The following is a 16,981-nucleotide window of genomic DNA, read 5'->3' as shown; positions in this document are numbered from 1 at the left end:
AGTAACAGTGACTTCATGCATATCCCAAACTCTCTTGGCATCCAAGTACAAGGGTAATTTACACAACCTTGGAGTATATGATTCAGCCCTTATTTTCCAAGCAGGTACTTAATCCCTCTGGATTGTGTTGTGCCACTGACAAAGCAATCACTGGGACTCACTGCCCTGGGCATAAGCGACATTTCAGCAGGCCACTATCAAATACAATTAAGTTGAGGTGTTCGCAAGGATCATATGAACTGGCCTATACATAAGACATGTCCTACAAAAACAAACATGCTTTTTCTAACAAGCCCTATTATTTTTTACGTTTACTCTGAACCCCACTGAATTCAATGGAGTTTATGCCCAAGTGGACCAACGGAAGATTGCTGCTGCTCACCTTTGTGGAGGATTATTTGTTCTTCAGAGTTCAATAAACATGAACATAAGATTAGACACAATCACAGGTATTTACATAATTGGCAAGTGACTGCGATGCACTGTTAATTCAAGACCAACTTGGCCTAAAAATATCCTTTTGAATTATATACATTCAGTACATGGAACCTAACAAAGGGACAATATGAATTGACTCTCCACACCCTTACTATAGCAAGAAGACTGGTATTGATGAACTGGAAAAATAAAAATGCAACTCCCTTCAACAAATGGATTGAAGGTATTTATAAACTCACAACACGTGAACAAGTCACATACAAATGTAGACTTGTCATGGACAAATAACAATCTTGAGATATATATATATATATATCTATATCTATATATATATATATATATATATATATATATATATCTCCAACAACCTTGTGTTACACAGAGAAAACGTGGTTGTTATAGTCCAGTGGCAATGAGATCTGACAATCAGGAGCAAAAATTATATTCACCAAATAAAGTCTAGTTTTCAGGAGCTTCCAATAGTGTTTGAACAAAGCTAAAAACTCATACACTGGCCCAAACTTCCCTCACCACCGCATTTATTTTTTTTTAATCAAGAATACATCTGAACAATTAAGATTTAAATAGAAGCTTTAATTATTTTTAAATAATGTTCTTACATGGGAACTCCATATCACAAAACCACTTTTATTTAAGTACAATACAAAAAAATTAAAAAGATAGAAAATAAGTGCTTCCAAAAGTTATTAGTATCCCAATATCCTTCTAGAGCTAAAGTTCGACACCTCCATCGGTACCTCTGTCATGAAAATACTGTAAAAAGATGGCTGGATTACTAGCATAGAATTGATCAAGCAACCTCTTCCGCTCTTTGGCAGAGAGACTGGAGTCCTCATCAATAGATTTTAGCAAAGATACAAGTTCCTTTTTTGTAGTCTTCTTTGCACTGTGGTGATACTCACTTTTGTCAAGTTGCTGGCAGAAAGTATATCCTAAAAAGCAAGCATAAAAACCATTCATAAAAGTATAGTGGTAACTCTTGTCACTGATATACAGTATTCTCATATCCATAATCAATAGAGCAGAGGCATGGGGAGCCTCAGGCCTGCCAGGGATCCTAATTTGGCTTGTGAAGTTGAAGTCATTTCCCTCCACCCATGCCCACGTGGCCCCACACCTTCTGAGCTGAGCTGAGCTGATCCCTGCCACAACAGGAACACATTCTCATGTTTCCCTCATACTGAAGTTATCAGATGTAACATGACAACAGGCCACTGACAGGTGGGTAGCCCTACCTACCTAGCAAAGTGACATGTGAGGGTGGGAGGCCTCAGAATTTGCCCCCCTCCTAAGCTGGATCCTGTTCCCCACCCTTGCCCTATATCACTCTGGAAGGTAGTCCAGTATTACCCCCATTTTACAGATAAAGGACATAGGCTGAATTAAGGACGTAGGCTGCTTAAGACCACCTAGTAATCTCATGGCTAAAAAAATTGGGACCAGGGATTTCCCACTCATGCTCTTGACCATCTCACAACTGCTTTCATCTCAGTCTACTTAATTAGCTTGCATTTTCATAGATCCACATTATTACTAACCCAACCCATGCCTTACCAAGTTTCGTTATCACTACGTTCAAATAAATGGTAGAGTCAATTAAGATAGATTTTTCCAGGTTTTGCCAGAGGTTTCTTTAGAAGTGATTCAAAAACAGGGATGTGGAAACTTGTGGCCCTCCAGATGTTGCTGTACTTCAGCTCCTATAAGTCCTAGCCAGCATGGCCAATGGTCAGGTCTGATGAGAGCTGTAGTCCAGCAACAGGTAGAGGGTCACCAATTCCCCAGCCAAGGACTTAAATGTTATTAAATACATGGTTACCTGTATTCAGGTTGGAATCTTTCCCCTGCTGTATAGCCACAAGCTTGTCACTAACCATTTTATGCAACGTCCCTGGGATCTTGGAGAAAAGCAACAGCTTCTTTTAGTCATTAAAATTTTGGAAGATAATTCAGTAACAAGCAACAGCAGGGGAACAAGGTTTAAGGCACTTACCTTTAATACATCTTTCTGGTAGTCCACCAAAAACAAAATTAGAAGGTCAGTTTTTCCTTTAGATAAACTTTTATTGTTGACTATGGCTTTGGAGAAAGTTCTTTTCACAACCATCCGGTTGTCACTCTACAAAATAGGGGGGAAATGATTAAAGGAGTGTTTCCCTGCTTACTTTCTCTGTTTTCAAACACAAGTTTCCTAAAGTTTGCTTTTTAAGACTACAGAAAGTTATGTGAATGCAAGTTACTTAATTTGTGAAGTAAGCCTAATAGAGTTCAGCACAGCTTATGCATAAGTCTGCTTAAAATCATCCCAGTATTATTGTTATTGGGGTTGTATCCAACACTGTGCACAGAGTTCCCATTGTGCAAGTGGACTTTTCCTTTCCTTTCCTTGCACACCTTCAGAATCTGCTCCAGGGCCTCCCTCCAATCCTCTGGAGCAGATTTTGAGGGTGCACAGGGGACGGGAAAGGGGAAATACTATGCTAGCAGAATAGTCACACTGGAAATGACCCATTATTTTTTATCATTATTAACTATTACTATTGCTTACTATTGTTATTAACCAGTATTTCTTACCTACTCTTTGTCATAAGGTCCCAGCTCAGATTTAAAATATATAGAAAATATTAAAGTAAATTAAAACAATGTTCTGTCTGATGGTGTGGAAACTGCTGCAGTGTGACTCTTTGATCCATTGGTTAGCAGCACTGAAAACCCAGAACCCATATTGTGGCTCTTTCCCACTTCAGAGCTTCAGTTTCTCAAAAGGACGGTGCCACCATGGGAAGGAATCATGGCATGGGCTCCCACCATAGCAATCTCATATTTCCAACATTAACCTAGTGGCACTGCTCTGCTCCAAAGACTGTCATGTCATTGAAGGTTACATCAGAAGGGGCCCTAAGTGATCACACTTGCCTCTGCTTGGAGCTTAAGATCAGAATTCTGAGCGATAATAGCCATGAAGTAGAGTAGTCTCCTGAACTCCTCTCTTCTTGAACTATCCAATAACTTCAAGTAGAGCTGAATCGCTTCCAAAGCTTGATCAGTTTTCCCATTAACTGGAACAAAGAAGAATGATGGAGTTTATGACTAACACCCAACATTACTGTTCTGTTTAAACACCGACAATTCCCCATCACCACAAACTTGTTAAGTTTGCCAATAAAAGCACAGTTACCATTGAGCTATACAGTACAGTATACTTTTTCCAAGAGTTTTCATTCCACATGTCTGTATACACTGATAAAGAATGTAGGTAGTCATCTAGAAATTTGGAAACCAATTGCACTTACCTAGCAGCTCTGCAATGCCCAGGTGGATTTCGGGTGCATGACTTAACAGTGGTTCCTTCTTTTGGCTATAGTATCTACCAATGGTATCAAACAGCAGCAGCTTCCCAAAATGTACTTTGTCAGGCTGCTCAGGCAAATTGCGGCTCACATCAACCACCATCGGATCTGGCAGATACTCCAGACAGTCTATTGCTGCCGACAGCCATTCATCCGTCCTAGAAAATGAAAATTCCTATGTCTCTATATTTTCAAAGTCATGGTAAAGTCCATCCATAACCAAGACCCACTGAAGTCATAGTAACAGCTTAGGGACAAAGCTAGGTGTGACCTGAGAGATGTAGGAAAGATCTTCAGTGGTGGCATTTAAGAAAAAGATCAAAGCACCTTGCGGGTGAGATGGGAGGTGAATACAGTTAAAATGGGAACTGCAGCACAGAGGCAGGAAAAGTAACCCTTCCAACACACTATTTTCTTGGTCCAACCCCCCCCTTCCCCCCAAAATAAACATGCCTCTAAAGATGCTATTTGCCCTGCAGGTAAAAGTAAACTTAGTCTGTAACTCAGCTTCTTGTGTTCCTGTTCATCAACATACATACTTACTGAGAGTCTCCAAATGCTTTCAGAATTTCTCGGTCCAGGTAGTTGCTTGTGATGTTACATTCAGACTCTTGCTTTGTTTGTGGAAATTTAGATCCTGCCTTCTGGTACTCAAGTAAAGAGTCAAGAAGTGGAAGATCTATAAGCTGCAGGAGGCGGGTAATTGTTTGCTCTCTCCAGACTTCGTTAATAACTAGAAGCACAATTCAAATGCCAAGATCCAGTTAGCTAAATTTATTTAGGGGTCAAGGAGTAATTTGCTATTGCAGTATTTATCTTTTAGCTTAAGAGACTTAATACTTCACTGAAAGAACACTTAAGCGACCTGCTTCCTTATTAATGCATTATCAACTTACAAGTGTACTTTATCAGGGTAAAAGGAAGGTGACCAACAGCAATTTATGCAGGGAACAGCAAGCATTTAGACATAGCCAACATGCTTTACATTTTTTCCTGTGGAACTTGCGAATGATCTTTGCTGCACAGGGAATCCAATCACATAAATCATGCTAATAAGGATGCGTAAAGAAAGGAGGCCTTGTTGAAGACTTTAGAGTTGGAACAATGGATTCCTTAGCTTCAAGAGCCTCTGCCACATTCAAGGATTCCAAAACTGAAAAGCAACAACTTGTCTGCTTGCTGCACTTTCTAATCAGGACTAAATTTTCAACTACAGAAAAACAACCCTAATTCTGGGTTTTCCCATCAATGAAGATGAAATAGTGGCAGCAACACATCCAAGCCTTCTTAAAACGAGCTAAATTTTAAAGGTAATGAAAAGCTTTGAACACTTGCACTACTGGTGGCTAAGCTTTAAATCTGAGTTTTAAACTGAATTTCATTTAAAAAAATAGTAATTTGAAATAGTTTTTATTGTTTTATGATGCACTTATTTTATTTGTTGCTTTGTAAGCCATCCAGGGAACTTCTATTCTGGGGTGGCTACATAATAAATGTAATACATAAAAGTTTTTTAGCCACTACAAGTAAAAAATGTGAGGCAATGCCATTTTCAAAACCACCACAGTCAGCCCTTCCCTTTATAGCTTGGGATAGTTTTGCTATCTGTAGTCTAAAGAGCTTGGGGAGAGAAGGCAGACAGCAGCACATCACTGGATAAGCAAATGGCTAGGCCATGCTGGCTGGGGTTGATGGAAGTTGTAGTCCAAAACATACCATGGGTACTGAGCTGGTGAGGGCTTGTCTATACTGATCATCACCAGGCCCTCCAGCTTAACTTCACAAACTTCTATTCCCTGTGACAGTTGTGGGTCAGTGTCAGAGGCTGGCCTTGCATGATTTATCAGGATGGGGAGACAATAGGCATCTGCTGTAAGTCAAGAAAATACACTACACAATGTATTCCTTTTATTCTAAGCACTGTATTTGGTAGTGGAAAGGAGCTAAATTTGCAAGTTCCCACCAGTTTAAAACAAGGCACCCATTCCTTCCCTTGTGTGCAAGCAATTATGATGTTTGCGCATCACTTACCTTGGTGAGAAAAGTTTGGAGAGGTATTTACTTGAGAGGAACTAACAGGCGTTAGACTCAAGTTTTCCAAGAGATCCTCCAAGCTTCCTGATTTCACTGGTGTTATGCTAAGTAATGCTCTTTTCTCCTGTCTGAAGAAAGAAAAATGGATGATTCAAGTTATCTGCTCATCAGCCAGAAAGGTCCTGGTAGCGATAGTCTCTCCAAGTGAGCTTTGAATTCATGACTACTCAACTGAAGGGCAAAAATACAAACATTCCGCTTCAAACATAAAAATGAACCAAAGAGATACATGCTCAAGATAACTGAATACACCTTAGTGTCCCTTATGTTAATCACCTCCTGGCAAATAGAAGGGGAAGAAATGGAGGCAGTGAGAGATTTTACTTTCTTGGGCTCCATGATCACTGCAGATGGTGACAGGAGTCACAAAATTAAAAGACGCCTGCTCCTTGGGAGAAAGGCGATGGCAAACCTAGACAGCATCTTAAAAAACAGAGACATCACCTTGCCAACAAAGGTCCGTATAGTTAAAGCTATGATTTTCCCAGTAGTGATGTATGGAAGTGAAAGCTGGACCATAAAGAAGGCTGATTGCCGAAGAATTGATGCTTTTGAATTATGGTGCTGGAGGAGACTCTTGAGAGTCCCATGGACTGCAAGAAGATCAAACCTCTCCATTCTTAAGGCAATCAGCCCTGTGTGCTCACTGGAAGGACAGATCGTGAAGCTGAGACTCCAATACTTTGGCCATCTCATGAGAAGAGAAGACTCCCTGGAAAAGACCCTATTGGGAAAGATGGAGGGCACAAGGAGAAGGGGACAACAGAGGACGAGATGGTTGGACAGTGTTCTCGAAGCTACCAGCATGAGTTTGACCAAACTGCAGGAGGCAGTGGAAGACAGGAGTGCCTGGCGTGCTCTGGTCCATGGGGTCACGAAGAGTTGGACACAACTAAATGACTAAACAACAACATGTTAATTGACCTGTCATAAAAGTATCAAAACCAATCTGTTACAATCCCAATCCCATTTGCCTAGTTCTATTTCAGTAGGATCTATTTCTGTGTAGAAATGGCTAAGATTGTGCTGTTAGGCCTGTTCTTCCAAGAAGTTTGATATAATGGACATATTTAACTGTGACTGCATTACTTGAAGCTGTGATAAAACACTGAGCTAAGACACACAGCTCCAGCCCTGTATTTATAAATACTTATAGTTGGCCACTGGGGGACGCAGGTGGCGCTGTGGGTTAAAGCCTCAGCGCCTAGGACTTGCCGATCGAAAGGTCAGTTCGAATCCCTGCGGCGGGGTGCGCTCCCGCTGCTCGGTCCCAGCGCCTGCCAACCTAGCAGTTCAAAAGCACCTCCGGGTGCAAGTAGATAAATAGGGACCGCTTACCAGCGGGAAGGTAAACGGCGTTTCCGTGTGCGGCTCTGGCTCTGGCTCTGGCTCTGGCTCTGGCCAGAGCAGCGATGTCACGCTGGCCACGTGACCCGGAAGTGTCTCCGGACAGCGCTGGCCCCTGGCCTCTTAAGTGAGATGGGCGCACAACCCCAGAGTCTGTCAAGACTGGCTCGTATGGGCAGGGGTACCTTTACCTTTACGGTTGGCCACAATTGCTGAGGCTGAGCCCTATTTATGTTTGCAGTGTCCAATTAAGAACTGATATTTACAATGTGTCACTGATGTGAATTGTGTATTAGTTCATGCACTTCAAAAAACTAAATATAAAGTGCTACTGCATTTGGGGTGGGGAGGGAATGGCGATTAGCAATCCTGTTTTTGCACCTGTAATCCAGGTTCCAGGAGCCATTTGGCTCCTAGCTTTTGGATTTACTCCCCAGCAAAGGTGCTTAGGTGTGATGTCTAAGGCAACCCTACTTCCAGGTTAGTGGGAACAAGCACCACTGACTTCAAACGGACTTGTTTCTATCTGGCTATATATAGATTGCACTGTAAAGCACAAGCAAGTAATATTCAGCATCTTTCACAAGGGTTGCGCACATTGCACCCAAATGAGGCCTCTCAGTTCGCTTGTCAACAGGTTTAATTTTAATTAAGGGCAGATCCACACCACACATTTAAAGCATATGCCTTCCCCCAAATAATACTGGGAGCTGTCATTTCCCTCTCACAAAAGATGCATTTCCCAGCATTCTTAACAAACCAGTTCCCAGGATTCTTTGAGAGAAGGCATTGGATGTGGTTTAAATGCATTGTACGCTTTTCTCCTAAAAGTTAGAAGCATGTTAGTCATCTTAACATTACACACATAAGCTCACATCCTTACATTCTACTTTGGTGTCCACCCTTGGTTCCATTCTCAAAAGACACTAACACATTTCGAGTGTCCACTTCGCCCATATAATAATAGACCAAAAGAACAACTCTCCCTGTAATCATAATTAGTTCACGTGAGTGAGTCTTCAGCATGTGCCTTCAGATACATCACTCTCTCATCAGCTGGAATGATACAAACAAAATCCTGTCCAAGAATTGTACTTGATTTAATGGAAATTAGTCATACTTAAATTCATTTGCGAATGACAGAGTTGAAGTGTAAATTGGGTTGTTTTTATTTTATGTATTTTGTGTTTTTTATATTGTGATTTTCTCCTGTGAGCCACCTGAGACCTGTGGGTATAGAGCAGTATATACCATATTTTTTCCTCTATAAGACTCACTTTTTTCCCTCCTAAAAAGTAAGGGGAAATGTGTGTGCGTCTTATGGAGCGAATGCAGGCTGGGCAGCTATCCCAGAAGCCAGAACAGCAAGAGGGATTGCTGCTTTCACTGCGCAGCTCTTGCTGTTCTGGCTTCTGGGATTCAGAATATTTTTTTTCTTGTTTTCCTCCTCCAAAAACTAGGTGCGTCTTATGGTCTGGTACGTCTTATAGAGCAAAAAATATGGTGAATTTTAAGAGGAGGAGGAGGAGCAGGAGAAATTGACCCCCCTCTCTCTAGCTGGGACTATTATGCAACAGCTACTTGCAACTTTCATGGTCATTTTTGGATTTAAAAAATAACACCATACTCTTCCCTCCTCTTCCCATTTGTAGTCATGCTTCACCGCAGTTTTATAAACAGAAATATCCAAAGTTGTACAATCTTACTACTATTTAAAAGTAGCCGAGTTGAATGGAACTCACTCCCAGGAAAGGAAGTATAAGACTGCAGCCTTGATCTCAAATCATATCTTTATTCACATTCAATTGTTCGAATGTCGTCACTTATGTCGCTAAGAGGAGCAACAGTGACACAAAAAGAGAGGTTATCGGCAGACCTGAGAAAATCCCAAGGTTTGGTACAATTGTACAATGGTACAAAATAAATGTTAGGAAAACAGCTCCGCCCCCATGAGTACTGAGTATGCTCAATCTTCAAAAATGTATCGACTGAAAACTAGGTCAAGTGGGCCAGAAGGGCAGGGGCAAAACTAGGCTTTATTTCACCTGGGTCAAAGACCCCGTTTGGCACCCCCCCACTCGCTTTTGCGGACATACATGCACACAAACACACACAGGCTGGGAGCCTCAATGGCACCCCTCTGGAGGTTTCAGCCAGGGCAAAAAATCCAGCTAGCCCCGCTTCCCCATAGCAACGGTTCTGTGCGGGGGGCGGAGCAGAAGAAAGTAGCTTAAAAAGAAGACAGAGGAAGATATATAAAAATGAAATCGTTCTTTCTGTTCCTATCCATTCCCTCTTACCCCAGCAGCCAGTCAACATTCTGTGTCTACTGAGCATGCTCAGTCCTCACATGGCTGTTTTGGGGTGGGAGGAACATGCTGGTATTCAGTTCCAGCTACATTGAAATCTACAATTTCTCCATTGACTTCTACAGGCAGCTCTACCTTCTATCCCTGAGGACATTTTAAAACACAGATTTATAACCATGTGAACCTGCCTGCCTGGCAAGATCTTCACTGGAGGCTCTTGTCTGAATGCTCCCTGCGACAGGAGGTAAACTGGTGGCATCAGAGAGAGCCCATTTGATGGTGGCATCCCCACAGTGGAACACACCCCAGAAACACTTGGCTGGTAACTAGTTCCTAGTGTGTTAGTTTCATTACCAGGTGACTAAAGCTTTTAAATTGTCCAAAAAGCCTTTTTACACTAGGCAACTAATTTTGCTGCCATAGCCTTTTTGTTTCTGTTTCTGTTCAGCTTTTTGCTTTTACTGACTTTATTGTCCTTTTACTGTCCATTAAAGTGATATCATCAGCCAATGTGGAAGCCTTACGCTGAAAGGCAAAATATACATTTAAGAGAGACAGACATAGACATCCAGCAAGGATGGAAACTAGCTTCAATTCCAGCACCACTTGGTTGGATGAGAACTCCTAAAAATTGGTGCTGCATGCATAATTCCCAGGGCATCCTGAATTCAGGGCTGTTCTCACACATCCTTAGTGAGATGGCCAATAGCAGCACCAATCACCTTGTCTTTCTGACAAGTAGGGGGAGTCGACTGCCCCTTTCCACATCCACAGAGGCACCTGGCCAGATAGTGACAGTGACATGTGCAGAGTTGGTGCACAAAGTTGCAGAGATAGATCAAAGCAAAGTCCACCATGAGTTCAGCTAAAGTAGATCTTCCTCAGTTGTTGACTGTGGAACAACTTATGCTTACCATTTTTCCTTCTATATACAAGACATCCTCCCTCCTAACCTTTTAAGCTGCATACACAGTTCTTTGGATTGCAGCCCACATAGAGAATTAAGTTCTATTGACTTTAGGGCCATTTAAGAAGGATTTGCTTTTATTTATTTATTTGTATGTATGTATGTATGTATCTCTCTCTCTCTCTCTGTGTGTGTGTGTGTGTGTGTATTATATATATATTACCTTGGATGTGCAGATACATCCACAGCAGCAACCAGGACTGACTTCTGAGCAAATGAGCACACAAGATAGGACTTACAACTAGAAAGTCCCAATTAATACTGAAACACTCAAGTTCAAAGTAAGTCTGATTAGGGTTAGGCTGCTTTCAAGATAGAACAACAAGAAAACATGGCAAATATTTTCATTTGGTACTAACCTTTGATGCAGAGTCTGGCCATACTCTTTTCCAAACGGACTGTCCATTTGGTTACACGCATTTGGAAACCTGTAGAGGCTGCAGCTGCTATCTTCGAACACAGACCGTTTGTCTTTTCCAAAGACTCTGGTAGAAACTGCTTCAAACACTTTGTAGTCCATCAGTGCCTGACACACTCTCACAACTTTAGTCCGGGAAATATCTACATTGCCAAAGTATTTGTTCTGCAGAAGGTGGGCATAGACGACATCTACTGCATCGGAGCCAATAAAACAGTCGTTAAAAGATTTCAGGTTCTGACGCCGCTTTTTCACTTCAACTTGGCTCTGAAGTGCGTTGATAATGCTGCTCCAGACATATGTGGCTCCAAATGGTCTCTGTGCCAAGCTGAAACCTAAACACGCAATGCAAGAGATGTATTTCAGTGAGTTTTCTGGAAGCAGATTATGGACCTACCCAATATTTTTAGGAGTCACTTCCAAAAGTGTGCATCATTTCCCATGGAAATATTGGTGGAGCCCTTTTACTGGCAACATTAGCTAACAAGGTCTCTAGTGCAGGGATGGGAAACCTTTTGCCTGCAAGGAGGAGTGAGACTCCATCTCCCATAAACTTCAGCCAGTATGGTCAATGGTCAGGGATGATGGACTCTGGGACTCCAACATCTGGGGAAGGACAGAGGCTCCCCAACCCTGCTCTAAGGTTTGACTCGAGGGAATATAACAGTTATGTCCCCGTAACTATAAAAATGCTATCAGTTAGCAGGGCTGGGAAAGATTTCTCTCTGCCAGACACAGAGACCCTATAAAGCAGATGTCAGTCAATTATTGACAATATTGGGGATCTTCATTTTCTCACTGAGAAACTTTTGTGGGATACTTTTTGTGGGAGAGTCTTGCCCACACCTGCCTAGATTCTTCTATGCAAGGCTGCCATTTCAAATTCCTGAGGTGGGGGAGGGAAAGAGAAAGAAGGTATTTTACAGGTGACCATGATTCTTCACAAGATTGTAAAAGCGCTTGTATCCACTCAGGATTAAAGTTGCAGAGAGAGATAGAGATAGAGATAGAGATAGAGAGAGAGAGAGAGAGAGAGAGAGATGTATTTTAAAAGCATGTGTTGTGGTTACTATTTGTACTTTATAATTACAACAAAGCCATCAGCACAGAACGGTCTTTTTTTATTATTAAAACAAATGCCTGAGACACACAAACCTGGTACATTCACCCATCAAATTTTTATGCCTATGACCATAATATTTATAGTCAAGTACTGGAGGATGCAAAGGCTGCCCCAGAACACCTAAATCTACTGGTACTGTCTATATCAGACCAGTAAACTCAAATGCCTGAGTAGTTCTGCTGAGATTAAAAAAAACCAGTTCCTTTTTTAAAACAAAAAATCTACCATACCATAGCCAACAGCACTACAGCTTTTCTAATTCTTGTTGCCAAACAGACCCCAGGGAAAGCTTTGTTTGCTAACAACATTGGAGTCAAGGCTGCCTCCTAGAAGACTACCCAAACTGAGAGGAAAGTATTTCCTCTCCTGGAAGACAGTCCACAAGAGACCAGCTCCTGCAGATTTACATATATGAACTTCCATAGGGATCACACAGCCAGCGTGAATTTGATCACACTTAAACAGCAATTTATCCACGGCTATATGTTAAGGAGGAACCCAATATGCTGATGAATAGCGTCTCCGGCTTTTGGAGAGCAGTTCAGTTACGAGAGACAGAACAGACCTATTGCGGGAAGCGAGGGAATGAAAGCACTTTATGAAATTAATGTAGAAATGTGAGCAAGTAAAGCAAGCTAGAAGAGCATCCTCTGTCGAGGAAAGGCTTCTTGCATATTACCCAGCGACTCCAGCCAACCTGAAGAAACAGGTCACCAGCTCTAACCACACACACAGAGAGAGATAGCCTGCCCAGCGGCAGGTCCGGAAACAGCAAACCTACCAGAGCTGAGAGGAGGGAAGTCCACGCCATCCTAGCCCTTAGGCACAATAATTAACATTTTTAACCTCTTATACAGTATGTGTTTGTGAGAGGGGGTGGAGGAGTTATTGGTTTGTTTTATTCTTGTTTTTATTATGCGTTTTTCTACTGCGATCCGCCCTGAGATCAGTATACAAGGGAAGTACTGTATACAAATTTATAATAAAATAGGATTCTGCCCGAGCAACTGGACCCCTCCAGAATAAGAGCAAAACAAAACAACAACAACAACAACAACAACGCTCTGTTGACCGCCCGGCTGACCTTCCAACAGGGCTAAGGCCAACCATTTCCCAGAAAAGAGGAGATAGCCGTCGAAGGGAGAAGATACGGGGTTGCATCAGAGCAACCGCGGCGGGTCGGGCCAAAGGTCCATCCGTCGATCAGACCCGGGCGCTGCCTCCACCTGCGGCCGCTCAGAGAAGGCGCCTTCCGCCCGCCCCACGGGGCGAAATTGGGGAGGCGAGGGCGCGAGATAGGCGGCTTTGCATATGACTTTATAGGAGCCGACCCTTAAGAGCGAGAAGAGGCGGGGAGCCCACGGCACCCACCTGCCTTAAGTGGAGGCGCTTTCCCCCGCAGTCTCCCTTCTCCCCACGGAGAACATAAGAAGCAGCCCCGAAGCCGCCGCCTACCTGGAGGCTTGTTAGCCGGACTGTACACCGCGCAGAGATTCAAAGCCGCCGCCTTCTCCTTCACGCTGGCCATAGCGCCAGTCGGTTTCTGCCTCGGCGTCCCCGGGAATGAGCGGAGCAGCCCAGCCACCTCGCGGAGGGGAAATAGGCGGCGCTCGCACGCAGGAGCTGCTCCCATTGGCTCGCGTTGGCGGCGGGGGCGGAGCCCGCCCTCTACTTTAATAAGCCGAACTGCAGCGCGGGGCGTTTTGGCAGCCGAGGCAAAGACAGCGGTGCGCTCACCAGAGCTTCCCTAAAGGGGGCTGCTGTGCTCATGGGGTGCGTTGCGGAGGACGCTCCCACCCACACAAAGGCTCCCGTTTCTCCCTCTAGCTCTAGGGACAAACCAAGAATGAGCCACCTTCTTTATCAGGCTTCCTCAACCTCGGCCCTCCAGATGTTTTGAGACTACAATTCCCATCATCCCTGACCACTGGTCCTGCTAGCTAGGGATCATGGGAGTTGTAGGCCAAAAACATCTGAAGGGCCGAGGTTGAGGAAGCCTGTTCTATATGTTTGCATTGCACACACGGGTTTAGAGGGGAGTGGGGTCAGCTCACATCTGCCCGCTGGCTTGCCTGTGAACAAGGAACACCCAAGACATTCTGGCCTTTTTGGCACCTGAGGCAAACCTCAAAATGGCACCCCATCCTTTCCCCACTAGGGAAGAAGGGTGAGTGAAGATCTGCATCAAGAACAAGGGGGCAGGGAATAATAATGATTTGCATTGGGATTTGTGGCCTGCCGTCTGAGGCAATTGCCTCACCTCACCTAATGGGTGGACTGGTCCTGATTGGTGGAAAGGTCTGAAAGAAGGAGCAGTAGTGGACTTTGGGCTCTCAAATTTCAGCAGCACCCTATGTGACCTAAGATTTGACACCCCTCACCTCCCTGGCTCTGTTCTGTGATGTTGTGACACCCCCTGCAGCCTCCAGTGCAACTGCACTGGTCATGCTACATAAAACCTCCTCTGGAAGCTTGGTCAGTGTACAGGTTTCCATGTGGATTTCAGGCTGAGTGCAAGTAAGGGGAAGGTGAGGGGCTATTACTTGGACTCCTGCTTATAAGGGTCCCAAGTAGGCCTTTGCCCATGGTGTAGGGTAGTCTCTGCATTGTAGCCATGCCTCCTCCCGGTTAGCCCCTCTATAGTCTCAGGTAGTGGGACATGTGAGGGTATGTTCCCTGCTCTTTGCAAATTACCATCTTGGTGGTGAGAGCATTTTACCCCCATCAAATTCATATTAACCAAAAGTCTCCTATCGCTCGTGGTCTCAGATGTTCCATTTCACAAGTCTGTGCACCCTGAAACCTATACTGTATATGTTTACTCATAAGCAAATCCTGCTTTGTACTAAGTGTGGAAGGGGTTGCAGTTCTGCCAGACAGATCCTATGCAATGTTATACACACCTAACTGTGAAAAGAGCTCAGCTGGTAGCAGCCTATACAAAAATGTGCAAGCTTTGATTGTTGAGATAGAATTTATTTACCTTTATTGTTATACTAATATCTCACTTTTCCTCTCCAAGTAGGTCAAAGTGGGATATAAACCCTAGTCCCCCAGGTTGGTCCTAAATACACAACTCCTGGAAATTTTGAGCTGAAAAAGACCTGAAGGTGCAGATACTAGTATTGGGGCAGATTCAATTCTACTTGGAATGTAGTCTACAAATTTACAGAGTTTATATCAATGTTGTTTTAATGTGTCCAGAGAACCCTGGGAACTGTCATGTTGGAATATTCACCTCAGAGTATCACAGTCACTATGGATTCTGGAGAGAGGGAATGCCTTTTTAGTATGCCCACATAATCTAATCTGAGGCAAAGCTCAGCCATGGACCTTGTCTTGTTCCTTTTTCTATTTTAAATTGATTCGTTATCACCTGGTTAATAATTAATTTTGTATTCTGTTCTGTATATACAGCTTGTATCCCTTTTATAAACTTTTCTCCATATTCCATTTCTTCCATCACTTTCTTAAAAAAATCCCAAAATATATTATCAAACACTTTTTCCGCATCTATAAACATCATTGCTGCTTTTTTCTCATTTCTTCTAGATATTCTATGACATTTAAAATATTTCTTATATTATCTTTCATCTGTCTACCTGGAAGGAATCCCACTTGATCTGGATGTATATAAAAATTTAAGACCTTTTTCAATCTATTAGCTAAAATATTAGCAAATATCTTGTAGTCAAGAGGTATGTACCTTTGAGCACATAATGAGACCATTTCCTCTTTTAGTGTGTTGGTGTAGCTTAGTCCCCACAGTTGTTTGACCAGGGAACATTAACTTCAAGGTGACTTTTAGCCAAACTACAGTACTTCAAGCTATCCAGAGTCAAGCGCTGTCATACATGCTGCAGTCATAGGCAATGACTAGCTGGTCTGTGTCTTTCATTTCTATAGGGCCCTCTCCCATCTGTTTTGTAACAATCTCTAATGCACGTATACCTGAGTCAAACATGTTTACACCTGATCATATCCACAAACTCAGCTTCTTATAGGGCACAGAGTAGCAAAAAAGGAAGAAAAAGCCCTGTTCCATTTCCTGATAAAGTTGTTCATTATCATAACCAGGGCAATTTCTGTCCCAAGAAGTCTGATGTTTGTTGGCTATGGGTCTCAATGATTGAAAGTAACAACATGTGTGTGGCTAATCAGTTGTGATAATGGGATATTTGGACATGCTGTGCAATTCCTAAACGTTATTAAAAACTGGAATTCAAACAACTTGCAGAACAATTAGGTTTTGAGTTTTGACAATTTTACTGTTGGGGAGTTGCTGAAATAAAATTACACATCAGCAACTGAGCCTCTGTAAAAATTTTAATGGTTCAGGATGTTTATGCCAACCATACCAAATTTATAGACACAAGTAGCAGCATAGCAACATATACAATACACTGTTAATCAAAGAACATACTGAAAAAAATTATCTGCTTGGTACACCAGAACATTCAGATCTAGGCCAGCACACAATGAACCAAATGCGTTGAGGTCACACTAATCTTTGTTTTATTTTGTTAGATGAAAAACGGATGTCTGTGCAATTGTAGTATGTTGCTTCAGAAGCATGAACCACTATTTTCAGAAAGAATTAATTTTATCTTGTGATAATTCAGCCAGTTCCATTTATATGAATGAGTATATTTGTTTTGTTATGCTCATCAATGTCATTTAAACCAAAAGGGCAACACTTGTATTAACAAGGGGTTTTCCACAAGGCCTATTTTTTTTTTTTTAAATGCCCCTTATTTCAGATTGCTGCTCAGGAAAGATATTCATTTATTGTAATCCAGGAGGCTTTTCTATATAAGCACAAAATAATTAATATGTAAGTGTCTGATGAGCTTCAGGCACCAACTTAAAACTTGGTGATTTCAGCACACTGCTTTATGAAACTGATTTGTTTTT

At 42.5% G+C, this 16,981-nt stretch overlaps 1 protein-coding gene across 1 annotated transcript; it reads right to left on the bottom strand.

Annotated features, from left to right (window-relative positions):
• Window positions 1-1,011: 1,011 nt before the first annotated feature.
• DEPDC7 (DEP domain containing 7) lies at window positions 1,012-13,648 on the bottom strand. The gene is made up of 9 exons (XM_079947569.1): window positions 13,523-13,648; window positions 10,886-11,279; window positions 5,841-5,971; window positions 4,353-4,542; window positions 3,753-3,967; window positions 3,376-3,518; window positions 2,453-2,578; window positions 2,279-2,357; window positions 1,012-1,391 (listed from the first exon to the last, which is right to left on the bottom strand). The coding sequence occupies exons 1-9, from the start codon at window positions 13,593-13,595 to the stop codon at window positions 1,171-1,173; spliced, it is 1,572 nt and encodes a 523-aa protein (XP_079803695.1). The 5' UTR covers window positions 13,596-13,648; the 3' UTR covers window positions 1,012-1,170.
• Window positions 13,649-16,981: the final 3,333 nt, after the last annotated feature.

This window comes from Podarcis cretensis (genome assembly GCF_951804945.1).
Source record: "Podarcis cretensis genome assembly, chromosome: 1".
Lineage (NCBI taxonomy): Eukaryota > Metazoa > Chordata > Lepidosauria > Squamata > Lacertidae > Podarcis > Podarcis cretensis.
This window is presented reverse-complemented; position numbering and strand designations above follow the sequence as displayed.